Source organism: Salvelinus fontinalis, chromosome 23, assembly GCF_029448725.1.
Source record: "Salvelinus fontinalis isolate EN_2023a chromosome 23, ASM2944872v1, whole genome shotgun sequence".
In the NCBI taxonomy this organism is placed as follows: Eukaryota; Metazoa; Chordata; class Actinopteri; order Salmoniformes; family Salmonidae; genus Salvelinus; species Salvelinus fontinalis.
In genome coordinates, this window is record NC_074687.1 from 48,883,028 (window position 1) to 48,910,998 (window position 27,971).

The window sequence follows — 27,971 nt, forward strand, 5'->3', positions numbered from 1 at the left end:
TTAAAGGACAAACCACTGAGCATTTGTTGGATGCTTTTCCTTCACCCTGCGGTCCATCCCAAACCATCTCAATTGGGTTGAGGTCGGGTGATTGTGGAGGCCAGGTCATCTGAAGCAGCACTCCATCACTCTCCTTGGTCAAATAGCCCTTACACAGCCTGGAGGTGTGTAGGGTCATTGTCCTGTTGAATATATATTATCCCACTAAGCGCAAACTAAATGGGATGGCGTAATACTGCAGAATGCTGTGGTAGCCATGCTAGTTAAGTGCGCCTTGAATTCTAAATAAATCAGTGTCACCATCAAAGCACCACCACACCATCATACCTCCTGCTCCATGCTTCACAGTGGGAACAACACATGCGAGATCATCCGTTCACCTACTCTGTGTCTCACAAAGACAAGGTGGTAGGAACACAAAATCTCAATTTTGAACTCATCTGACCAAAGGACGCAGGTCTAATGTCCATTGCTTGTGTTTCTTGGCCCAAACAAGTCTGTTCTTCTTATTGGTGTCCTTTTAGTAGTGGTTTCTTTGCAGCAATTTGACCATGAAGCACTGATTCACGCAGTCTCCTCTGAACAGTTAATGTTTAGATGTGTCTGTTACTTGAACTCTGTGAAGGATTTATTTGGGCTGCAATTTCTGAGGCTGGTAACTCGAATGAACTTAGCAGGGTCTTCCTTTCCTGTGCCGGTCCTCATGAGAGCCAGTTTCATCATAGCGCTTGATGGTTTTTGTAACTGCAGTTGAAAAACGTTCAACGTTCCTGACATTTTCCAGATTGACTGACCTTCATGTCTTAAAGTAATGATGGACTGTCATATCTCTTTGCCTATTTGAGCTGTTCGTGTCATAATATGGACTTGTTCTTTTACTAAATAGAGCTATCTTCTGTATACCAACCCTACCTTGTCAATACACAACTTATTTGACTCAACCACATTAAGAAGGAAAGACATTTCATGAATTAACTTTTAACAAGGCACACCTGTATATTAAAATGCATTCCAGGTGACTACCTCATGAAGCTGGTTGAGAGAATGTGCAACGCTGTCATCAAGGCAAAGGCTGGCTACTTTGAAGAATCTCAAATTTGATTTGATTTGTTTAACACTTTTTGGGTTACTCAAATCATATAAAATGTTATTGGTCACATACACATGGTTAGCAGATGTTAATGTGAGTGTAGCGAAATGCTTGTTCTTCTAGTTCCAACAGTGCACTAATATCTAACTAGTAGTATATCATACACTGCATTTGAGAAACAATGGGAAAGTAATTTTGCTTTGAAAGTTGATAAACTTGTAAACTCACTTTTGAGAAAATGGCCTTTGAATGGTTTGGTACTACTACTGGAGAGCCGTTCTTTGTCTACACCCATTCAGCATCGTTCACACCCTCTTAAGCATTAGAACCACACATCTCTAAGGGTTGATCTGAGCGTTCTGTACTAACAACAGCAGTCAAACACCCCTGTAAAGACCTTTTATTATACACATATTCAAAATAGCTATTAATAACAAATGTGCATTTTGTGGTTGTGACCCAGAGTCTCTTGACCATTTATTTTGGCACTGTTCTTGTCAGAAGATTTAGTTTAAAATAAACTGCTATTAATGTTAATTTGAAAGACTGATATTATTATATGGGCCCTGATTTAACTTTCCTTTTTGATTTGTTTATGATTCATTGCAGATTCTTTATTTATAAAATGAAGTGGGCGGAGAACAAGCCCATCTTCACAATGTTTAAGATAGAATTGAAATATTATTTTGAAATTATCAGTAAGTGTAAAAACAAAAAAACACTACTTTCCATAAAACTTGTTTCAATGTATCTCTATGTAAAATGTATCTCTCTGTAATACCCCGGTCTGTTAGGTTTATCTACTCTTGTTGGTATATTTCTGTTTTTGTATTTGTTTTGTTCATCATCATAATCATAATAATAATAATAATAATAATAATAATTTAAAAAATAGCCCCCAAGCTGACTTGATAGCCACTTCCAGACACAAAGGAGAGAACAGCTCACTGAACATTACTCGCCCTAGCAGAGCTGGCTAGGCTGTTATGTTATCCAGAGCGTTGGTGACTGCAACTGTGCTGTCAGATTTTCCATTCGTAAATTCTGAGCTTTTCGCTCTCCGAGCGTTCAGGAGGCACACTGGATGTTCTGGCCGATGAGTAGGGTTGATCTGAACGTTCTGACCTCACAACGGCAATCAAGCACCCAATCTAATTGGCTATCATTGGCTAGCTTGCTAGCTACATCCAGACACATAACGAGAGAACATCCCACTCTTTTTTTACTCTCCCTAGCAGAGCTGGTTAGGCTGTTTTCATGTTCTCCAGAGCGTTGGTGACTAACTGTGCTGCTGGCAACAATTTAATTACTCTTTCTTGCCAATGTTTACTGACACCGGCCATATTCAACTGGTGTTGAGCGTTCGTAAATTCAACAGTTATTCTGCGCATTGGCACACATAGACGAGAGTGCTCTGAAATCAGAGTAGATGGCCAGACTGAATTTACAAACGCACCCGAACAGGTTACTTGCATAGTGGAGCCTTTTGTTAATGCAAGTTAGTACTAGTTTGAACACCATAGGGCATCTTTGAGAAGTATTCCATAGTCTTCCATATTGCAGACACGTGGGAGACCGGGGTTTAACTCCCGGACCAGGAGGAAGGAGTAGGCTGTCCTGGTAAATAAGAATTTGCTCTTAACTGATTCCATATGTGTTATTTCATAGTTGTGATGTCTTTACTATTATTCTACAATGTAGAACATTTTAAGAATAAAGAAAAATCCTGGAATGAGTAGGTGTGTCAACTTCTGACTGGTACTTGCTTAATTAATTTCATTAATATTATGGTGTTTCTATTCCATGAAAAACAAAAGAACCCATGGGTAATTTCATGGGTAGTTTCGCTCTCGGCGTGCACACTGGACGTTCGGGCCGAGGAGTAGGGTTGAATTTGATGTTGTCTAGCTTGCTAGCTTCTTAATGACACACATGAGATGACTCTGACCATGTTACTCACCGTAGCAGAGCTGGTTAGGCAGTTTTCGTGTTAACCAGAGCATTGGTGACTGTTTCCAGCAGCACAGTTACAATTTAATTACACTTTTTTGCCAACGTTTACTGACACCGGCCATTACTGACACCGGCCATATTCAACCGGTGTTGAGCGCAACTTATTTGAAAAGTCATTACTTTATTACATTGAGTAGCAAGCTACCACGAGGACGTGCTCTATCGACTCTGTGGCTTGAGCATGCTTTTGGTGCACAGTCGATAGCGCGCTGGATTTCGGGTAAGAAGGTTGAGGGTTCGTAATCTCCCTGCTTGTTTCATTTGAAGTTGTGCACAATTATCAGTTTATTATTTGGTTTAAATTGCCAATTAATTGTCAGAGACACAGTAGTGCATTGGGACCCAAAAGCATAATCAGTGCTCTAACTCCCCCTTGGTCATTAGGGAAAATCTGGTCTGTGATAGGACGAGGGTTTTTCACACCTAGCTCGGCTATTAAACTATTCTTTAGTAAAGGTTGAATGGTCTATTGTTCAGCTATTAGCCCCCCTCCCCAACTTGCAACAAATGGATGTCTTTTTGTCGAGAGCAAAACTTTTTATTTTCAATCAAAAATAATTGTTCTGAAAGAAAAAACAAGGCTTCAAAATGATTTCTTTTGCAATCAAATATTTTGTAATAGAGCGCAAAACTTTATGCATTTTATTCCCAAAAGATATTTGAAAACAGAACTCTTTTCGACACAAAGGAAGTCATAACGGACACCTATGAAGGACTGTGTGATGATGTCATCTCAGGTAAGCAGCACTTAACGCACAGGCGTTCTTTCGTCCAACTTTTACGTAGCTAGTAGTCAGCTCCTACGATTCAGTGTCGGTTCATAACATTGTACTATATTACATACATACATACCTTGGAATGATAAATCATGCAATTATTATTCTCAAGCTAACCAAAAACATTTAGCTACAAACGCCTGTTCTCGCCATTTTCAGTTGAATGAATCTAACTTTCTTTCATGGCAACTCATAAGCAGTCCATGTCCTATTTGTTTCATAGTTGATATGTAATCATATTGCGTGACAGTGTAACGGTTAGCTTTTTTTTACAGAAGGATGAAAAAACACTCTGTCTGTCAGGGAATGCTATTCTGAAATGTCAGATGTAGACCAGAAAGTCAGCCCCATTAACCTGTCTAGGATCAGCGTGGCGCTAGCGGCACTCCCCCCCCCCCCCCACTGAAAAACCAGTGCCGCGAAATTCAAAAAAAATATTTTTTTTAAATATTTAACTTTCAAACATTAAAGTCCAATACAGCTAATGAAAGACACAGATCTTATGAATCCAGTCAACATTTCCGATTTTTAAAATGTTTTACAGGGAAGACACAATATGTAAAGATGTACATCTATTACCTAAAAACACATTAGCATAATCCACCATCTTTTATTTGTCCACCAACACCAGTAGCCATCACCAATTCGGCTAAACTAAGATATTTATAGCCCCTAACCAACAAAAAAACTCATTAGATGACAGTCTGATAACATATTTATGGTATGGGATAGGTTTTGTTAGAAAAAAGTGCATATTTCAGGTATATGGCATAGTTTACAATTGCACCCACCATCACAAATGGACTAGAATAATTACAATGAGCAACGTGTTTACCTAACTACTAATCATCAAACATTTCGTAAAAATACACAGCATACACGAATCGAAAGACACAGATCCTGTGAATACAGACAATATTTCAGATTTTCTAAGTGTCTTACAGCGAAAACACAATAAATCGTTATATTAGCTTAGCACATAGCAATTAGCAGCCCAGCATTGATTCTAGCCAAAGTGAGCGATAAAAGTCAACATCGCCAAAAGATATTAATTTTTTCACTAACCTTCTCAGAATTCTTCCGATGACACTCCTGTAACATCACATTACAACATGCATATACAGTTTGATCGAAAATGTTTATATTTAGCCACCAAAATCATGGTTAGACAATGTGAAATGTAGACAAGCTGGTAAAGAAAACGTCCTTGCGCCACTTAGACAGTGATCTACTCTTATACATAAATACTCATAAACGTGACTAAAAAATATAGGGTGGACAGGGATTGATAGACAATTTAATTCTTAATACAATTGCGTTATTACATTTTTTAATTTATCCTTACTTTTCAATACAGTTTGCGCCAAGCGAAGCTACGTCAAAAAACATGGCGTTCTAAGCCACTAAAATGTTTCGACAGAAACACGATTTATCATAATAAAAATGTCCTACCTTGAGCTGTTCTTCCATCAGTATCTTGGGCAAAGGATCCTTTCTTGGGAGAAATCGTCTTTTGGTGGAAAGCTGTCCTCTTGCCATGTGGAAATGTCAACTACGTTCGGGATGAACTGAAAAGCGTGCCCAACTTTTCACATCGTTGCAAAAATAAATGTCCCAAAATCGCACTAAACGGATATAAATTGCTATAAAACGCTTTAAATTAACTACTTTGTGATGTTTGTAACTCCTATAACGAGTGAAAAGATGACCGGAGAAATATAACAGGCTAAACTAACGCTTGGAACAGGAGAGGGTCGGTGTCTTCCACGCGCGTTACGCAGCAAGAAAAGACTTGCTAGCTAAAGGTTTTTTTCATTTGTAGGGCCTGTGAACGAGCAATCGAGCCCGTTGGAATCGTCATCACGTAAAGGCATCCAGGGGAAGACGTAAGAAGTGTCCGTATAGTCATAGCAACGACAGTGCCCGTTTAAATGACTTCAGAAAAGTGGCCAACGTTTCTCAAATCTGACTCCATGTCAGGGAAATTGCTGTAGAATGGGCTCTGTTCCACTTAGAGACAAAATTTCAACTCCTATAGAAACTATAGACTGTTTTCTATCCAATAATAATAATAATATGCATATTGTACGATCAAGGATTTTGTGGGAAGCCGTTTAAAAAATTAGCCACATTAGCATAAATAGTCTAAACAGCGCCCCCATCCCCAACAGGTTAAGGCAAGGATGCCCCATGCGGGCTTTAGATTGGTCAAAGGAAGTCTCAGAGCAATGGGCCATCGTGTACAATGGCGAAGAGTTAGGGCGTCTTTGCAGCTTGTAGATGGTGCAGGTATCATTGCCAGAATGATCCAGCTTCGTTGCATTGCTCGGCAAAAATACTCTGTTCCTGTCTCTTGTCCACATTGATGCAAATCATACATTGATAAGGTGCTAAGATGTATAATGTCTCCATCAAATCTAAGAGGTTATTTTAACTTTTTTATTCTTACTTATTCGTAGACAAATGTTCAATGATGTTTGGAGTTGGAGCTGTTCTTCATCAACTGGTAATACATAAATAATTAAGCAGGTTAATTAAAGGTTAAACATTTCACTTTTAATTCAAATGCTTTTGTTCAAGATACAACATTGTCAGTTTTGGCAGCATAGATGGATTTTCAAGGAAGGTAAGTATATTATTTTGTATACATATTGGGTATTTCTAATCACCTAATGAACAACCACAATACCAGTCTGGTGTTAACTTCTCTAGGGTAGGGGGCAGCATTCTGAATTTTGGATAGAAAACACTCTAAAGTTTCCAAAACTGTTAAAATAGTGTCTGAGTATAACAGAACTGATTTGGCAGGCGAAAACCTGAGAAAAATCCATTCAGGAAGTAGGATTATTTTTTGGTTTTGTAGTTTTCTATTCAATGCCAATTCAGTGTCCATTGACTTAGGACTCAAATTGCAGTTTCTATGCCTTCCACTAGATGTCAACAGTCTTCAGAAATTGTTTCAGGCTTGTATTCTGAAAAATGAAGAAGTAAGAGCAGTCTGAATGAGTGGACCCTGCCGTGTCACAGAGCTTTTTCCTGCACAAGACCGAGAGAGTGCATTTCTTGTTTACCTTTTAAATTGACAACGTTATTGTCCGGTTGAAATATTATCGATTATTTAGGCTAAAAACAACCTGAGGTTTGAATATAAATATCGTTTGACATGTTTCTATGAACTTTACGGATACAATTTGGATGTTTTTGTCTTCCTGTTTTGACTGCGTTTGAGTCTGTGGATTACTGAAGAAAATGCGCAAACAAAACGGAGGTTTTTGGGTATAAAGAGACTTTATCGAACAAAAATAACATTTATTGAGTAAATGAATGTCTGCTGAGTGCAACCATATGAATATCATCAAAGGTAAGGGATTAATATTATCTCTTTCTAAATTGTGTAACTGTTCTACCTGGCTGGCTACTGTTTGTAATGATCTGTCTAGTGGGCTATGTTCTCAAATAATCGTAAGGTATGCTTTCGCCGTAAAGCATTTTTTTAATCTGACACCGTGGTTGGATTCACAAGCAGTTCATCTTTAAACCCATGTAAAATATGTTTTGTTTTCAGAATTTTTATAATGAGTATTTCTGTATTTGAATTTGGCACCCAGCAGTTTCACTGGCTGTTGAAGAGGTGGGACGCTACCGTCTCACGTGCCCAAGAGAGATTAAGCTTTCTGTGCTGTATTGACGTATCCTGAAAATGACATCTGATGACCGTTCAATCTAAAGCATATCTCAGTTATTGTTTTCATATCTACATTAAACCGTTCTGTATTCTTTTTCTCTCTTCCTCTCTGCCTGTCATGTATATGGAACCTGTCTCACATGCAGTTTGGATGAAGAAGGATACCTTGAACTGTCGAATTCTATCCACCTCTTCTGTGTGGGATATGTGTTCCTACCTCGTCTGCGGGCAGATCTGCAGCATTTCACAGAGAGTTGGAATAATCACCCTGTATTAAGTATTGAGGCCAACCTGACGCCTCACCAGCTGTGGCATATTGGAATGCACCAAACACCTGTGTGCATTTTTGTTTATGCCTTATCACTACACAGCTGATTCAAATGATCAAGTCATCATCAAGCTTCAAGTGGTATTTATGTCGAATAATGTCATTATCTTCTATTGTTTTGCACTCATGTATCTGTTTTTCATAAAGTACTCTGTAGCCACTTAGTGTGGACACCAGGTGAGACCACACACACACACACAATAACAGTCTCTCTCCTTCACTTCATCCCTGTCCCCCTTCTCCCTAAATCCTCCAGGTTATATTAGCTGTGTTGGTGAACCCCTCCCGTATCTGAACTGGTTGACACAGAGGGCACAGCATGATCATAGGTGAGAGGTCACTTGGTCGGGTCAACAGGAAGTATTAAGAAAGAGATACTTTACATTGAAATAGAGATGTAGTAGTCCCAGAGTTAATGATCCAAGGTCAGCTTTGCATTTCACCTCCTGATGATTACGATGACTGACCGTGTTAGAATAAAAAAACAAGGCTTATTCATGCTCTCTCTCTATCCATCTGTCTCTCGTCTGCAGGTATGTTTTGATGTGAGAGAGGAAGCCAGTCCCGTCATCGCCACCTCACCCGCTCTGAAGATAACCTTCAGGCCCACTGAGAATATTAGGGTAGCACTGTAATTCATTAATCATATGCTGTCTGCATCTGTTCTAGCTGGCTAGCTAGCTGACTCGTTTTGACGTTATAATTACTTAAATTTGCTTTCACCGTAATATTTTGTCAGCCATCTTTGCTGAAGAAAGTCACCAGGGACGGGTGGCTTGCGTCAAATTCGTCATTGGAACCACTCGATAACGAGTGCTCTAACTCCCCCTTGTGGTGGTCTGGAGCAATAAAGCCATGACGCTGAGTACCTCTAAGTCCCGCGATGTAAGCTCGCAACTTTTAAAGGAGGAACCACTTTACGTGCCAGGCAAACATTACACCGCTCAACCAACCTGTACCGTTGACACCAAGCAGGATGCAGCCATTGATTCATGCTGCTTATGCCAAATCCTGACGCTACCATCAGCATTACGCAAAAGGAACCAGGCTTTGTCGGACCAGGCAAGGTTTTCCCACTCCTAATTTGTCCAGTGTTGTTGATCGCGTACACACTGGATATTTTTATGTTGTTGTACCATTCTCGGTTAACCCTAGAACTGTCGTGCGTGAAAATTCCAGGAGGCCGGCAATTTCTGAGATACTGGAAATAGCACGCCTGGCACTGGCAATTATACCACGCTCAAAGTCACTTAGGTCACTCGTTTTGCCTATTCTAATGTTCAATCGAATTATACCACGCTCAAAGTCACTTAGCCTGTCTAGGATCAGCGTGGCGCTAGCGGCACACCCCCCCCCCCCCCACTGAAAAACCAGTGCCGCGAAATTCAAAAAAAATATTTTTTTAAAATATTTAACTTTCACACATTAAAGTCCAATACAGCTAATGAAAGACACAGATCTTGTGAATCCAGTCAACATTTCCGATTTTTAAAATGTTTTACAGGGAAGACACAATATGTAAAGATGTACATCTATTACCTAAAAACACATTAGCATAATCCACCATCTTTTATTTGTCCACCAACACCAGTAGCCATCACCAATTCGGCTAAACTAAGATATTTATAGCCCCTAACCAACAAAAAAACTCATTAGATGACAGTCTGATAACATATTTATGGTATGGGATAGGTTTTGTTAGAAAAAAGTGCATATTTCAGGTAGATGGCATAGTTTACAATTGCACCCACCGTCACAAATGGACTAGAATAATTACAATGAGCAACGTGTTTACCTAACTACTAATCATCAAACATTTCGTAAAAATACACAGCATACACGAATCGAAAGACACAGATCCTGTGAATACAGACAATATTTCAGATTTTCTAAGTGTCTTACAGCGAAAACACAATAAATCGTTATATTAGCTTAGCACATAGCAATTAGCAGCCCAGCATTGATTCTAGCCAAAGTGAGCGATAAAAGTCAACATCGCCAAAAGATATTAATTTTTTCACTAACCTTCTCAGAATTCTTCCGATGACACTCCTGTAACATCACATTACAACATGCATATACAGTTTGATCGAAAATGTTTATATTTAGCCACCAAAATCATGGTTAGACAATGTGAAATGTAGACAAGCTGGTAAAGAAAAAGTCCTTGCGCCACTTAGACAGTGATCTACTCTTATACATAAATACTCATAAACGTGACTAAAAAATATAGGGTGGACAGGGATTGATAGACAATTTAATTCTTAATACAATTGCGTTATTACATTTTTTAATTTATCCTTACTTTTCAATACAGTTTGCGCCAAGCGAAGCTACGTCAAAAAACATGGCGTCCTAAGCCACTAAAATGTTTCGACAGAAACACGATTTATCATAATAAAAATGTCCTACCTTGAGCTGTTCTTCCATCAGTATCTTGGGCAAAGGATCCTTTCTTGGGAGAAATCGTCTTTTGGTGGAAAGCTGTCCTCTTGCCATGTGGAAATGTCAACTGTGTTCGGGATGAACTGAAAAGCGTGCCCAACTTTTCACATCGTTGCAAAAATAAATGTCCCAAAATCGCACTAAACGGATATAAATTGCTATAAAACGCTTTAAATTAACTACCTTATGATGTTTTTAACTCCCATAACGAGTAGAAACATGACCCGAGTAATATTACCCCCTTCACTAATGCTTGGAACAGGAGCGGGCCGGTGTCCTCTAGGCGCATGACGCAGCTCCAAAAGAATGACTAGCTTCAGGGTTTTTTCATTTGTAGGGCCTGTGAACGCGCAATCGACCCCATTGGAATCGTCATCACGTAAAGGCATCCAGGGGAAGACGTAAGAAGTGTCCGTATAGTCATAGCAATGACAGTGCCCTTTTAACTGACTTCAGAAGAGTGGCCAACATTTCTCAAATCTGACTCCATGTCAGGGAAATTGCTGTAGAATGGGCTCTGTTCCACTTAGAGACAAAATTTCAACTCCTATAGAAACTATAGACTGTTTTCTATCCAATAATAATAATAATATGCATATTGTACGATCAAGGATTTTGTGGGAAGCCGTTTCAAAAATTAGCCAAATTAGCATAAATAGTCTAAACAGCGCCCCCATCCCCAACAGGTTAAGTCACTCGTTTTGCCTATTCTAATGTTCAATCGAACAGTAACTGAATGCTTTGATACCTGTTTGCCTGCTTTACATACGAGCAAGCCATGGCTACTTAACTCAGTCTATAGGAGCCAACCATTTTCGCGATCGGGGTGGTGTACCTAATAAACTGGGCAGTGAGTGTATACATCATAACACACAAAGATATGGAACCCACACACATAGGGACACACAAAAAAAGTAGGAACAACCCTCTCACTGCTCGTGATGAAAATTAATCAACTTGGACATCTTTTGTTGAACAAGTGTCCTTCCTCTCTAAATTTCTCTTTGTGTATCTTGATTTTTGCAGTACATGGAGGATGCCTTTTTCACCAAGAGATGTACATCTTCCACAGTGGTGTGAAACATGTGGCTATGCAGCTCCGGAAAGAGGGTCTTAACAGCACTATCCATTTGGCAATGGATGTTTCTTTATTCCAGGTCCCGAAGGTAGCTTTCCAGAGTTGTTTTCAGAATCATCTGAAAACAACACTCTGGGTCTTTACACACTACAACAATCCTTGGTGATGGTTTTTGCAACCCTGCAACCCTCCACAATCTTTCAACGTGACAAAGGGATGTACAGAGGAATCTGAACTTAGAGCCCTGCAGCAAGGCTCCTTGATTTTTAAGGAAGAGACCGATGAAAGCCACGTAATACCAATGGAATCAACCATTACACCTCCAATAGATAGCCTATTTCAGGGGTTCTTATTCTCATTCTTCAGGGGTTCTCATTCTGCACCCCAGATTAACACTATAAAATGCAATATACCGCACTTGAAAAAATTGTCTTGCTCATAAAAACCTAGCAAACGTTGGGCTATATCTTGATCTATTTATATGTCAGTTAGATTATCAAAACACCACCTATAGTCATATAATTAATATGATATATAATTACACTTATTCACATTGTTTTCCTTATCTTATTTTGAAAAGTTTTATTAAAACTTCTTATGGCTGCAAGCCCGAAGCCGGGCACAATATGACAACAGCCACTTCAAGTGCAGGGCGCGAAATTCAAAATATATTTTTTAGAAATATTTAACTTTCACACATTAACAAGTCCAATACAGCATTTGAAAGATAAACATCTTGTGAATCCAGCCAACATGTCCGATTTTTAAAATGTTTTACAGCGAAAACACCACGTATATTTATGTTAGCTCACCACCAAATACACAAAAGGACAGACATTTTTCACAGCACAGGTAGCATGCACAAAACCAACCTAACTAACCAAGAACCAACCAAATTAACCAAGAAACAACTTCATCAGATGACAGTCTTATAACATGTTATTCAATAAATCTATGTTTTGTTCGAAAAATGTGCATATTTGAGCTATAAATCAGTTTTACATTGCAGCTACCATCACAGCTACCGTCAGAAATGGCACCGAAGCAGCCAGAGTAATTACAGACACCAACGTCAAATACCTAAATACTCATCATAAAACATTTCTGGAAAATACATGGTGTACAGCAAATGAAAGACAGGCATCTTGTGATTCCAGCCAATATTTCCGATTTCTTAAGTGTTTTACAGCGAAAACACAATATAGCATTATATTAGCTTACCACAATAGCCAGAAACACATGCCATGCCCCAGCAGCAAAAGTTAGCGATCGTAACAAACCAGCAAAAGATATATAATGTTTGACTAACCTTGATAAGCTTCATCAGATGACAGTTCTATAACATCAGGTTATACATACACTTATGTTTTGTTCGAAAATGTGCATATTTAGAGCTGAAATCAGAGGTTATACATTGTGCTAACGTAGCATCTTTTTCCCACAACGTCCGGATATTTTTCTGGCACTCACATATTCTGACCAAATAACTATTCATAAACATAACTAAAAAATACATGTTGTATAGGAAATGATAGATAGATAGTTAATGCAATCGCCGTGTTAGAATTCTAAAAATAACTTCATTACGATATGCAGTTTACGTTATGGCGAGAGCGTGCCCAAAACCTGGCCGCAACCTACTAGTACAACATGTTCGAAAGATATATGAAATAACATCATAAAATGGGTCCTACTTTTGATGATCTTTCATCAGAATGTTGTACAAGGGGTCCTTTGTCGGGAACAATCGTTGTTTGGATTTAGAATGTCCTCTTCTCCAGTCAATTAGCACGGAAAGCTAGCAAAGTGGCGCTAAGCTCTCCTTCGTGAACAAACGCAGACAACGCAACACGCCTAACGTCACGAAAAAATTTCAATAATCTAATAAAACTATATTGAAAAAACATACTTTACGATGATATTGTCACATGTATCAAATAAAATCAAAGCCGGAGATATTAGTCGTCTATAACGACAGCTGTACAGAAGGAAAAACCAGGTCCCTTCGCGTGCTCTCCAGAAAACAGGAAACTGGTGACACGTCATACAAAGAGCTTTTATTCTACCCCAGATCAAGTTATACACTCCATTTCTTCTCTCACTGCCTGTCGACATCTAGTGGAAGACGTATGAAGTGCATGTATTCTAATAAATATCAAGGACCTTTATAGGCAGCCCCTAGAAGAGAGCATCGATTTCAGATTTTCCACTTCCTGTCAGGAAGTTTGCTGCAAAATGAGTTCTGTTTTACTCACAGATATAATTCAAACGGTTTTAGAAACTAGAGAGTAGTTTAGAAACTAGGAAGTGGAAAATCTGAAATCGATGCTCTCTTCTAGGGGCTGCCTATAAAGGTCCTTGATATTTATTAGAATTAGGATAAAAGGTGCCCAATTTAAATGGCCTCGTACTCTATTCTAGATCATACAATATTCATATTATTATTACTATTGGATAGAAAACACTCACGTTTCTAAAACTGTTTGAATTATATCTGTGAGTAAAACAGAACTCATTTGGCAGCAAACTTCCATACAGGAAGTGAAAATTCTGAAAACGAGGATCTGTTTCAGGGCCTGCCTATTCAATTGCCTTATATTTATCGATATGCATGCACTTCATACGCCTTCCACTAGATGTCAAGAGGCAGTGGAAGGTGGAATGGGGTGTCTAGCTTGATCTGAGGTCGAACAAGAGCTTTTGGAGTGGCAGGTCAGGAATTTCCTTTCTCTACCAAGGCGCGAGGCGGAGCTCGATATTAGCTTGTCACGTTCCTGACCTATTTCTGTTAGTTTGTTATATGTGTTAGTTGGTCAGGACGTGAGTTTGGGTGGGCATTCTATGTTTTCTGTTTCTGTGTTGGTTTATTGGGTTGCCTGGTATGGCTCTTAATTAGAGGCAGGTGTTTGGCGTTCCTCTAATTAAGAGTCATATTTAGGTAGGCGTTTTCACAGTGTTCGTTGTGGGTGGTTGTCTCCTGTGTCAGTGTTTGTCGCACCATACGGGACTGTTCGGTTTGTTTGTTCATCGTCATTTATGTGTAGGCTATATTCCCTGTTCGTGCGTTTTCTTGTTATGTGAGTCCATCGTCCAGGTCTGTCTACACCGTTTGTTATATTGTTAGTTTAGTCAAGTTCGTGTTTCGTGTTGTTCTTTAATAAATCATGTCTTCAAACTCCGCTGCATTTTGGTTCCCTCACTACTCCTCGTTTTCGGTTGAAGAGGAGAAGGACCGCCGTTACAGAACCACCCACCAATCCAGAACCAAGCAGCATAATGTCGAGCAACGGGAGAGTATACAGGACTTGTGGAGTTGGGAGCAGGTATTTAACGGAGAAGGACCATGGGCTAAAGTGAATCACCGTCCATGGGAACAGCTGGAGGCAGTTCGGAGAGCGGAGGAGAAGAGAGAGAGGAACCGGCGTTATGAGGGGACGCGTCTTGCACGGAAGCCCGAAAAGCCCGTGAGTAACACCCAAAAATTTCTTGGGGGGTGGCTAAGAGGTAGTGGGCCAAGGGCAGGTAGGAGACCTGCGCCCACTTCTCAGGCTAACCGTGGAGAGCGGGAGTACGGGCAGACACCATGTTACGCAGTAGAGCGCAGGGTGTCTCCTGTATGTGTGCATAGCCCGGTGCGGGTTATTCCACCTCCCCGCACTGGTAGGGCTAGATTGGGCATTGAGCCAGGTGTCATGAGGCCGGCTCAACGCGTCTGGTCTCCAGTGCGTCTCCTCGGGCCGGCATACATGGCACCTGCCTTAGGCATGGTTTCCCCGGTTCGCCTACATAGCCCGGTGCGGGTTATTCCACCTCCCCGCACTGGTCGGGCGACCGGGAGCATTCAACCAGGTAAGGTTGGGCAGGCTCAATGTTCAAGAGAGCCAGTACGCCTGCACGGTCCGGTATTTCCGGCGCCACCTCCCCGCCCCAGCCTAGTACCTACAGTGCCTACACTACGCACTAGGCTACCAGTGCGTTTCCAGAGCCCTGTTCCTCCTCCACGCACTCTCCCTGTAGTGCGTGTATCCAGTTCGGTGCCTCCAGTTCCGGCACCACGCACTAAGCCACCTGTGCGTCACCAGAGCCCTGTACACACTGTTTCTTCTCCCTGTACTAATCCTGATGTGCTTGCCCTCAGCCCGGTGCCACCAGTGCCGGTACCACGCACCAGGTGTAGAGTACGCTTTGAGAGTCCAGTGTGCCCTGTCCCTGCTCCCCGCACTAGCATGAAGGTGCGTGTCCTTAGCCCGGTGCCTCCAGTTCCGGCACCACGCACCAGGTCTACAGTGCGCCTTATCCGGCCAGAGCCATCCGTCTCCCCAGCCTCATCTGAGCCGTCCGTCTCCCCAGCGCCATCTGAGCCATCCGTCTCCCCAGCGCCATCTGAGCCATCCGTCTCCCCAGCGCCGTCTGAGCCATCCGTCTGCAATGAGCCTGCAAAGCCGCCCGTCTGCCATGAGCCTGCAAAGCCGCCCGTCTGCCATGAGCCTACAGAGCCGTCCGCCAGACAGGAGCCGCTAGAGCCGCCCGCCAGACAGGAGCCGCTAGAGCCGTCCGTCAGACAGGATCTGCCAGAGCCGCCAACCAGACAGGATCTGCCAGAGCCGCCAGCGAGCCATGAGCAGCCAGAGCCGTCAGCGAGCCATGAGCAGCCAGAGCCGTCAGCGAGCCATGAGCAGCCAGAGCCGTCAGAGAGCCATGAGCGTCCAGAGCCGTCAGCCTGCCATGAGCGTCCAGAGCCGTCAGCCTGCCATGAGCGTCCAGAGCCGTCAGCCTGCCATGAGCGTCCAGAGCCGTCAGTCAGCCATGAGCTGCCCCTCAGCCAGAAGCGGCTAGTAATCCAGAACTGCCCCTCAGTCCAGAGCTGTCTCTCTGTCCGGAGCTGCCCTTCAGTCCGGAGTTGCCCCTCTATCCTAAGCTACCTCTTTATCCTGATCTCCCTCTCTATCCTGAGCTACCTCTATATCCTGATCGATCTCTCTGTCTTGATCTATCCCTCTGTCCCGGTGCTGCCCCTGTCGTGGATGTTACCAAGAGGATTTTGTGGGGGTAAGATGTGGGTGGACATTTTTAGGGGGAGATGGAAGCTGGGATTGACTATGGTGGGGTGGGGACCACGCCCGGCGCCTGAGCCACCACCGTGGTCAGATGCCCACCCAGACCCTCCCCTAGACTTTGTGCTGGTGCGCCCAGAGTTCGCACCTTATGGGGGGGGTTATGTCACGTTCCTGACCTATTTCTGTTAGTTTGTTATATGTGTTAGTTGGTCAGGACGTGAGTTTGGGTGGGCATTCTATGTTTTCTGTTTCTGTGTTGGTTTATTGGGTTGCCTGGTATGGCTCTTAATTAGAGGCAGGTGTTTGGCGTTCCTCTAATTAAGAGTCATATTTAGGTAGGCGTTTTCACAGTGTTCGTTGTGGGTGGTTGTCTCCTGTGTCAGTGTTTGTCGCACCATACGGGACTGTTCGGTTTGTTTGTTCATTGTCATTTATGTGTAGGCTATATTCCCTGTTCGTGCGTTTTCGTGTTATGTGAGTCCGTCATCCAGGTCTGTCTACACCGTTTGTTATTTTGTTAGTTTAGTCAAGTTCGTGTTTCGTGTTGTTCTTTAATAAATCATGTCTTCAAACTCCGCTGCATTTTGGTTCCCTCACTACTCCTCCTTTTCGGTTGAAGAGGAGAAGGACCGCCGTTACATAGCTTCTGAAAAGCTTTCGGTTTAAACGGCAAATATCTCCGGCTCTGATTTTATTTGATACATGTGATAATATAATCGTAAAGTAGGTTTTTTCAAACGAGTTTTATCAGTTTATTCAACGTTTATTGGGACTTTTGGAGTTTTCCATTCTTTGCGTCAAGAGAGGGTGGGAACGTTATCAACCTTGGCTAGCATTGTTGGCGCGAATTTGACAGAAGAAAAAGGACATTCTAAAACCAAACAACGATTTATTCTGGACCAAGGACTCCTTGTACAAGATTCTGATGGAAGCTCAGCAAAAGTAAGAACAATTTATGATGTTATTTTGTATTTCTGTGGAAAATGTTGATTCCTATTCTCTGCCGTTTTGGCGAGCGCTGTCTCGCAATAACGCAAGCTGTTTGTTATGGTAAAGTTATTTTTAAAAATCTAACACGGCGGTTGCGTTAAGAACCAGTGTATCTTTCATTTGCCATACAACAAGTATTTTTATGTAAAGTTTATGATGAGTTCTTTGGTCAGATTAGGTGAGTGTCCAAAATATCTCTGGAGATTCTGGTGAATCGATGCTACGTATTCACAATGTATAATCAGGATTTGTAGCTCTAAATATGCACATTTTCAAACAAAACATAAGCGTATTGTATAACCTGATGTTATAAGACTGTCATCTGATGTCACGCCCTGGCCTTATTATTCTTTGTTTTCTTTATTATTTTAGTTAGGTCAGGGTGTGACATGGGGAATGTTTATGTTTTGTTGTTTTGGGTGTTTATTTGGTAAAGGGGTTAATGGTTGTAGTGTATGGTTTTGTGTTGAGTGTAGATGTCTAGTATTGTCTATGGTGGTTAGTATTCTAGGAGAGTCTATGGTTACCCGAATGAGTTCCCAATTAGAGACAGCTGATTTCGGTTGTCTCTGATTGGGAGCCTTATTTAGGGTAGCCATAGGCTCTCATTAGTTGTGGGTAATTGTCTATGTAAGAACGTTAGTAGCCTGTATGTTTGTGCACAACGTTTGTAGCTTCACGGTCGTTTTGTTGTTTTGTTGTTTTGTTAAAGTGTTTTTGTGTCGTGTTCATCTTCGTGTTATAATAAAAGAAGATGGCTTATTTTCCAAAAGCTGCATTTTGGTCCGTTAATCCGCCACACGATCGTGACATCTGATGAAGTTGTTCAAGGTTAGTGATTAATTTTATCTCTATTCTGTCGGTTTTGTGCAAGCTATTTTGGTGGGGAGTAAATTGCGTTGTGTGTTTGGCTACTGTAGTGAGCTAATAGAAATATATACTGTGTTTTCGCTGTAAAACACTTAAAAAAATTGAAATATTGTCTGGATTCACAAGATGTTTATCTTTCATTTGCTGTACACCATGTATTTTTCATAAATGTTTTATGATGAGTATTTATGTATTTCACGTTGCTCTCTGTAATTATTCTGGCTGCTTCGGTGCTATTTGTGATGGTAGCTGCAATGTAAAACTATGATTTATACCTCAAATATGCACATTTTTCGAACAAAACATAAATGTATTGTATAACATGTTATAAGACTGTCATCTGATGAAGTTGTTTCTTGGTTAGTGACTAATTATATCTCTATTTGGTCGGTTTTGTGATAGCTACCTATGCGGTAGAAACATGGTGAAAATATGCGGTTGAGTCTTTGGCTATTGTGGTTAGCTAATAGAAATACATATTGTGTTTTCGCTGTAAAACATTTTAAAAATCGGAAATGATGGCTGGATTCACAAGATGTTTATCTTTTATTTGCTGTATTGGACTTGTGATTTCATGAAAATTATATTATATGATATCCCTGTCCCGTTAGGCTAGGCTATGCTAATCAGCTTTTTTGATGAGGATGCTCCCGGATCCGGGATGGGTTTTAGTAAAGGTTAAACTGCAGTACCGAAGCAAAACTGTCGGAGCAGTCAAAACCGTGTTTCTGGACCGGAAGCCCGGGCCCGTTGATGAGACTAGGCTGAACAATCATCAGTAGTTTCCAAACTTTCTATAGAGCCTCCAGACCCCCTTGTTCTCACCTATTTTACCTCCATTATACATGGTACTACACTACATTTACATTTAGCTGACGCTCTTATCCAGAGCGACTTACATTTAACCTTTTTTTATTTTTTTATTTAACTAGGCAAGTCAGTTAAGAACAAACTCTTATTTTCAATGACGGCCTAGGAACAGTGGGTTAACTGCCTTGTTCAGGGGCAGAACGACAGATTTGTACCTTGTCAGCTCGGGGATTTGAACTTGCAACCTTTCGGTTACTAGCCCAACGCTCTAACCACTAGGCTACCCTGCCGCCCCATGAGTTACTAGAGTTATGAGGAGTTTCCAAGCCTTGTGAATTCCTTTCCCATCAGTGCACTGGCTGTAACTAAACATATATTATTCTTATTTCACGAGGGGTGAATCTGAATGCTTTCACTGTGACATCAGCCTCTTTCACGCTTGCACACTAGCACATTGTTGTGGCCGTGCGGCCGGAGGAACTTGGCAGGGACTGGGGCAGTGGTAGGGGGATAGCGCTGAGGTGTGGACTGGAGCTGGGAATGAGACTTGGACTGGAGCTGGAGGCTAAGAAAGGAGCTGGGGTAAGTAGGGGCTTGGGCTGGGGCTGAGGTTAGAGACATAGGCAGCGGTAGGGACTGTTGTAAAGGGGACGGGGCTGAGTAGTGATAGTAGGCATATTGTTGTGGCCAGGCCGGTGGACTAAGCAGGGTTAGAGACAGGGCTGGGTGATGGGTTGACGCTTGGACAAGAGCTGGGGCAGGGAAATACTACAGTCAGTTGTAGAAGCTGGGGCAAGGGCTGTTGTGGACAGGATGGTTAGAAGCTCGGGGGGCTCCCGAGTGGCGCAGCAATCTAAGGCACTGCATATCAGTGCTGGAGGCATCACTACAGACACACTGGTTCAATTCCAGGCTGTATTACTGAGAGTCCCATAGGGCGGCGCACAATTTGGCCAAACTCGTCCAGGATATGGTTTGGCCGGGGTAGGACGTCATTCTAAATAATAATTTTTCTTAACCTGTTGAGGATGGGGGCGCTGTTGTGACTATTTATGCTAATTGGGTAATTTTTGAAACGGCTTCCCACAAAATCCTTGATCGTACAATATGCATATTATTATTATTATTGGATAGAAAACAGTCTATAGTTTCTATAGGAGTTGAAATTTTGTCTCTAAGTGGAACAGAGCCCATTCTACAGCAATTTCCCTGACATGGAGTCAGATTTCAGAAATGTTGGCCACTGTTCTGGAGTCAGTTAAAAGGGCACTGTTATTGCTATGACTATACGGACACTGCTTACGTCTTCCCCTGGATGCCTTTACGTGATGACGATTTCAATGGGGTCGATTGCGCGTTCACAGGCCCTATAAATTAAAAAACCCTGTAGCTAGCAAGTCTTTTCTTGGTGCGTAACGCGCGTGGAGGACACCGACCCGCTCCTGTTCCAAGCGTTAGTTTAGCCTGTTATATTTCTCCGGTCATCTTTTTACTCGTTATAGGAGTTAAAAACATCATAAGGTAGTTAATTTAAAGCGTTTTATAGCAATTTATATCCGTTTAGTGCGATTTTGGGACATTTATTTTTGAAACGATGTGAATAGCTGGGCACGCTTTTCAGTTCATCCCGAACGCAGTTGGCATTTCCACATGGCAAGAGGACAGCTTTCCACCAAAAGACGATTACTCCCAAGAAAGGATCCTTTGCCCAAGATACTGATGGAAGAACAGCTCAAAGTAGGACATTTTTATTATGATAAATCGTGTTTCTGTCGAAAAATGTTAGTGGCTTAGGACGCCATGTTTTTTGACGTAGCTTCGCTTGGCGCAAACTGTATTGAAAAGTAAGGATAATTTAAAAAATGTAATTCCGCAATTGTATTAAGAATTAAATTGTCTATCAATCCCTGTCCACCCTATATTTTTTAGTCACGTTTATGAGTATTTATGTATAAGAGTAGATCACTGTCTAAGTGGCGCAAGGACATTTTCTGACCAGCTGAGCTACATTTCACATTGTCTAACCATGATTTTGGTGGCTAAATATAAACATTTTCGATCAAACTCTATATGGATTGTGTAATATGATGTTACAGGAGTGTCATCGGAAGAATTCTGAGAAGGTTAGTGAAAAAATTAATATCTTTTGGCGATGTTGACTTTTATCGCTCACTTTGGCTAGAATCAATGCTGGGCTGCTATGTGCTATGTGCTATGCTAATATAACGATTTATTGTGTTTTCGCTGTAAGACACTTAGAAAATCTGAAATATTGTCTGTATTCACAGGATCTGTGTCTTTCGATTAGTGTATGCTGTGTATTTTTACGAAATGTTTGATGATTAGTAGTTAGGTAAACACGTTGCTCATTGTAATTATTCTAGTCCATTTGTGACGGTGGGTGCAATTGTAACCTATGCCATCTACCTGAAATATGCACTTTTTTCTAACAAAACCTATCCCATACCATAAATATGTTATCAGACTGTCATCTGATGAGTTTTTTTGTTGGTTAGGGGCTATAAATATCTTAGTTTAGCCGAATTGGTGATAGCTACTGGTGTTGGTGGACAAATAAAAGATGGTGGATTATGCTAATGTGTTTTTAGGTAATAGATGTACATCTTTACATATTGTGTCTTCCCTGTAAAACATTTTAAAAATCGGACATGTTGACTGGATTCACAAGATCTGTGTCTTTCATTAGCTGTATTGGACTTTAATGTGTGAAAGTTAAATATTTAAAAAAAAAAAAAAAATTGAATTTCGCGGCTCTGCCTTTTCAGTGGGGGTGGGGGGGGGGTGCCGCTAGCGGCACGCTCATCCTAGACAGGTTAACTGACTTGCCTAGTTAAATAAAGATTAAAATTAAATTTAAAAAAATAGGCTAGGACTGAAGCTGGAGTAGGGGCAAAGGTACAGTCCCTTGCAAAAGTATTCACCCCCCCTTGGCGTTTTTCCTATTTTGTTGCATTTGTGAAGGATGGTTTTGTTCTCTTTTAACATAAATATATGCCTTATAGAAATAGGACATGTTAATCACAAACATAGCGTGACAGCAGAAAAGCTGTTGTTAATCTAGGGTGTCGACTGTGCAAACCACAAGGTTGAGACAAGATGGAAAAATGCTGAATAACAAGAAAACAGGAACTGAGGAATGTGTAGAAACCAACAAATCAGCTCAATCTTCACAAACACCATTCCGGACATTTGAATCCTAAGTGCTGGGCACTACCGATAGGCTAGCAAGTTTAAACCACGCTAAGCCTCTACTCTGACAGGCCAACTCTAAAGTTGGAACTACCTTTGTCACAGTATAAAAGAAGATGTCTGTACTATTTCAGTCAGTTCTCTGCTTTACCCTGCATGGTGATACAGTGAACCCGTATATACAAAAATTGCATTTACCATTTATCACTTGTTAAATAAATATAATTGTAGTATATTCAGTGACTCTGAATCACATTTTATCCTGATACCAGATTTGATTGACGTAACCTTTTACATGGAGACCCCGACGACGTGATCTGGTTGAAGGACTTCGCTGGACACTGGCGTGCCAGTAAATTGACCATTACTGTTGTCGAACAGTGTTTCTCACAAAAAAGACCGGTCAACTAAAAAAAAAAGGGAAGCAGATACCTATTGTGAAAAGCTAAAGTTCTGCACATTGGCATTATCCAAATTTAGTTTTGTGAGATACCTGTTTGATGTAAGTAACCAAATGTTATTAGTTTATATTGGTAAAAAATCATAAGGAATACATAGTGGTGAATGCAATTTTGACTGGCCAGGTATTCTATGATATAACGAATAAATGTGATGTACTGGGTGAGATGCCCAATGGGCTATATGTCCAAAAGCATGAGTGAGGGTGGGGATTAATGCAACAGTGAATGAAGTGTACTAAGGTGAGATGCCGAGTTTGTATGGTGTAAGTTGAAGCTAACTGATGTGAATGAAGATTTAGAGATGCTCAAATTGTATGAAAGAATTACACTTGATATTTCAGTAGGAGCTGGTTATCAGTTTGAATGAGGTCAGGGACCTTCAGATGAGATGTCTACGTTGTATTAACTGAAACTGCCAAGTGACTGCAGTACATTAGATATTTCAGTTGGAGCTGGTATCGGTGAGAATGATTTTTAAACGGTCGCGGACCGACGGATGAGATGTCCGTAACAGAGTTATATCATTGAATATTGAGGTGTGCATGAAATACGAGAAAAGTGATACAGTAAAGTACGTTAAGATTGGCCCTGAATGTATACAATTTATACATTCCCCATTGGGTGTGACTGTGATTAATTGAAAGGTATATTTGGCGAAAATAACCGTGTTTTTCCCTTTTAGATAAACATTCAATCTGATCTAACTAGTGAGTGACACAGTTAAAGGAGTGTTTATATTGTTAGAATTATATCGTTAGAATTATAGAAAGTTAAGTGAGTCCATTTACATTGTTAGATTAATAGAAAGTTAAGTGAGCCCATTTAAGCCCTAAAAACCTCTGTGAACGTATATTCCTATGTAAACGCATATCCTGATTTCAACTGTACTAATCTGTTAGAAAATTACTAAACCTGTATATTCAAACATTTGACAAAAATTACTAAATCTGTATATTTAACCACAACATTGAATTTAACATTGGGTATTGTGGGAAATTGACTTTTTAACTTGATTGATGAGTATTAAGAAAGGTACATATTAGATACGGGGAACGTGATACAATTTGTACATTCCCCACCGGGTGTGGCCGTGATTGACGGGTGGATTACCTTATTCTCCCGTGTCCAGTTAAATAATTGCTGTAACAGAGTGACAAGTATATAAATAAGGATAATAGAAAAATTAGTTAAGCCCAATTTGAAACCTCAAAAGTATATTCCTATTTAAACTTACCCCAGGAGACAAATAAAAACCCTATCATGGAGCACCAAAATGTTGAGAAAGTTTTAAAGAATCTACATTGGAGATAAATGGTGGAAAAGATGGAAAGGAATGGAAAAAGAGAGGAGAACAATACAGAGAATGGATAGAGGAGGGCAGCATTGCCGCACCCTCCGGTCTCCCGGTGGAATAAGAGCCGGGGAGAATACTGGCGGCACTGAAGAGGAGAACACACAAAGTCGCTTCTGAGTGGAAACAAGTAGGGGTCGGCAAAAGGAATTAAAGGAACACATAGGATTGGCTATGTTGGACAAACTCAAGAAAATGTGCACAGAAGATAACCCTCCAAAACCTCAGAGCGGTAGGTTGTATCCAGCGCTTCCTACAACACCACCACCCTATGACGGTACGTGCATAATGGCTCCTGTACTGGATCTCACCGCTACAGTAAACTACCACAAAAGACCAGACGATGGCAGCAACGGGCAGGCATGGTTTCCCGTACCTGAAGACAGAAAGGGGGACGTACATGCACTGGTGGAAGCTGCCAGAGCGCTAAGTAGAGGAGTGGCCAGCCTCAGCAAAATACAGACTGGAGGAGCAAGTATGAGCATGGATGAAGGAAGTGGATCATCAGGAGGAGGAGTAATGTGGACCGAAACAAGTCCGACCTTAAACCAGGGACTGGAAAAAAGACAAAGAAATGTCTGGAAGGAACTAGAGGACAAGCTAAGAAATGATGAAGAAGAAGTGAAAATATTGGAGCAGACTCTGAAAGAGATGGAACAGGCTGAACGAAAACGAAGCGTAGCTCAACCAGGAACAGGAGGCCATTTCATCAGGCTGGGCACCAGCAACCGAGAAGCAGAAGAAGAAGAGGACGATGGGCTGGGGGGACTCCACGTTGAGCACCAAACGAGTGAGCCCGAATCAAAGTTCATATGTGGCCACTTTGAAGGGGGGTTATGGAATCAGCAGGCTGCACCTGCATACCACACCAGGAGTAAGACCAGGCAGGAAGGAACAAACATGATACCACTAAGACAACTACCTGGCGGACAGTGTACAAACCCTGGGCTCACCGAGATTTGCAGACTTTGGTCGATAGTCTGCCACTGCCAGAAGACTCTGGCTGCCGATGGGTTAAAATGTTCGAAAGCCTGACCGCGGCGGATGAACTAACTGTGGGAGACATGGTGGCGGCCATAAACCGATGTATGGGGGACCAGGAATGTCGAGAACTCATGAACGATGCAGGAATGAGAGGCAGATTTGTTATACAGACCCCATTCGATCAGTATCGAAGTGGGATGTGGGCCGCCATCAGGAGGAAATACCCCACTCAACCCAGACCTCAGGTAATGAAGACCTTGGCCCTGGCAGATGAAGAAAGTATGCCAGTATATATGAAAAAAGCTAGGATTCTGTGGAGACAGGCCTGGAATGCAGAACCAGACAAAAACGAGATGAAACCTGTTCCCAGAACAATGCATGAAGGGCTTACCTGACCATGTTCGCACTGAGTGTGAAAAAGTGGTAGGTATCACTGCAAAGAACGTAATGGAATTCACGGAAATTGCCCAACACCATGTGGAGAGATACCAGGAGGGTAAAAGAAGGGAAGAAGAGGAGCTGAAACAACTACAGAAGAAGGTGCTGAAGAAACAACTGGCAGAGGACAAACCTGCCAAACAGATGCCCCTCACTGGCACACCACAACCTCCTGCAGCTGATACCAACACCAGTGATGCAGTTGCTGCAGTTGTGCAGACCATGGTTGGATTAATGGCTCCCCAGAGGAATGCCTACGGAGGACCTCCGCAAAACACAGGATGGACCCCCTACAACCAGGGGCCACCTGCATATGACATTTCAATGGTAAGATGTTATCGATGTGGATGGAGTGGTCACTATGCTAGGAACTGCAGTCATCCCCCTTCCTTCCAACAAGGCCCACAAAGGGGGCGGGGGATACTATGGACCGCCAAGGGGACACGGTAACTGGGCACCATGTGGGCATGGAAAATGTGGCGGATATGGGGGTGGTCAGCAGGCCCAAACCCAACAAACATATTCCCAACAGCAGTCACCCAACCCTGGGATGCCCACTGGACCCACAGTTCCGAATTCAAGCTTGATCCCAAGCATGGCCTGGCTGGGCCATGAAACTGGACCACACCAATGAAGCTGCCCAGAGACCCCAAACAGCACCAGTGCCACCATCTTCAATTTTCCACCTAGTGAAGAATCAGTAGTTAATTGTCTAATTGGAGGAAAACGGCAACGTATGTTGATTGACACGGGATGCACCTGGTCTTCTGTTCAAGCATCATACCCCCTATCTGACAAAACACAAGCTTTCTCGGGGGTCTCGGGAACAATTATGCGAAAGCCTTTTACTGTACCACTGGATGTTTACTGGGACGACCAAAAGGTCACCCATCAATTTTTATACAATCCGGAATGCTCCATAGGATTGATGGGGAGGGATCTGCTATCAAAATTAGGCTGCAGTATTTACTGCAATGGAAAAGGATTGCATACCACCACTATCTCTCCATGTGAATTGATGCCTAAAGTTTTCAGACCCACCTAGGATGTTGTACTTAGGGGACACTCAGGAGGACCTGGAAGACGAATCTATATCTATTGGCTGAAGCTGTTAGACTGTGACCCTGATACCCGAGAGTGTGTTGAACCTTCCAGAAGTGGAAACCATGGATACAAACACTGAACGCCTACTACCCACCTGATGACCCTCCACATGTGACAATGAACTGCTCCAGGGAGAAGGATGAGATATATGATGAAGCATGGTATGAGGATATGGCAGACAGAAGGCCTATAGTACACAGCAATCATTTATATGTCCTCAAGGAAGGTGTGGCCACCAGCTGCGTGGCGATGGACGAAGATGTGGATCTCAGAGATAAATGGTTCACAATGGATTCTGACACTACACCACATGTTACACTGATGGTGGGGTTTGGGTACGAGGCTCGTTCCCTAGGTGCTGCTGTAAAGAAGGCTGAAGTTCTGACATGGACTAAAACCAACCTACCTAATGTCTCCACTGCTTATATGGGGGAGACACAAGTGTGGAGGATTTCCAGGATCAACGAGGAGGACACCTCAATCCCTGAGGTTGTAAGAAGGGCTCGTTTCCATGGCCGGGAAATGACAGATCACCCTGATACTGAGAATATGCTCTCCCGTGTCCCAGGTAAACTATGGACTTCCAGTCCTGAAGATGTAGGATTGGTGGATGTTGAACCGATTAAAATTAAGATCAGAACGGACACTCAATTCCGTCTTCCAGGCCACAAACCTCAGTACCCTTTGAGTGATGAAAAGGTGAGGGGCATTGAACCTACCATTAAAGGCTTACAGGGAAGCCTTGTGTTGACACCTACAAGGTCTCCATGGAACACACCCATCCTTCCTGTTAAGAAGGGTGACACTGGCAAATGGAGAATGGTTCAGGACTTCAGACCTATTAATGACGTAACAGTACCTGATGTCAGACCTGTTCCTGATCCCTACCTGGCACTACAGAATATCTCACCAACCCAAGACTGGTTCTCTGTCATTGATCTGGTAAATGTGTTTTTTCTGCATACCACTCCATGAGGACTCACAGCCTTTGTTCGCTTTCTCGTATGAAAATCAGCACCTTATGTACACGAGAATTCCACAGGGCTACAGGGACTCTCCGGGAATATTCAATTCCATCCTGAAAGAACATCTGGAAGAGCTCATCTTGCCTGAAGGGGTTACCCTTCTCCAATACGTTGATGACTTGCTGTTGGCTGCTCCCACTGCTGAAACCTGTCTCCAAGCAACTGAACTCCTGCTTAACCTGTTGGGGATGGGGGCGCTGTTTAGACTATTTATGCTAATGTGGCTAATTTTTTAAACGGCTTCCCACAAAATCCT

The 27,971-nt window shown here is 42.0% G+C and overlaps 1 protein-coding gene and 1 pseudogene across 1 annotated transcript in view; both read left to right on the plus strand.

Annotated features, from left to right (window-relative positions):
- Positions 1-5,370: 5,370 nt before the first annotated feature.
- LOC129821426 (uncharacterized) overlaps positions 5,371-27,971 on the plus strand; it is a 59,348-nt gene continuing 36,747 nt past the window's right edge. Inside the window, exons 1-6 of the mRNA XM_055879066.1 lie at positions 5,371-7,240; positions 7,711-7,973; positions 8,149-8,221; positions 8,426-8,515; positions 11,364-19,180; positions 19,443-19,724. Of these exons, the coding sequence (XP_055735041.1) occupies positions 14,580-16,661 (2,082 nt within the window). The 5' untranslated portion in view covers positions 5,371-7,240; positions 7,711-7,973; positions 8,149-8,221; positions 8,426-8,515; positions 11,364-14,579 and the 3' untranslated portion in view covers positions 16,662-19,180; positions 19,443-19,724. The remainder of the gene's footprint in view (positions 7,241-7,710; positions 7,974-8,148; positions 8,222-8,425; positions 8,516-11,363; positions 19,181-19,442; positions 19,725-27,971) is intronic.
- LOC129821505 (uncharacterized) overlaps positions 21,686-27,971 on the plus strand; it is a 34,762-nt pseudogene continuing 28,476 nt past the window's right edge.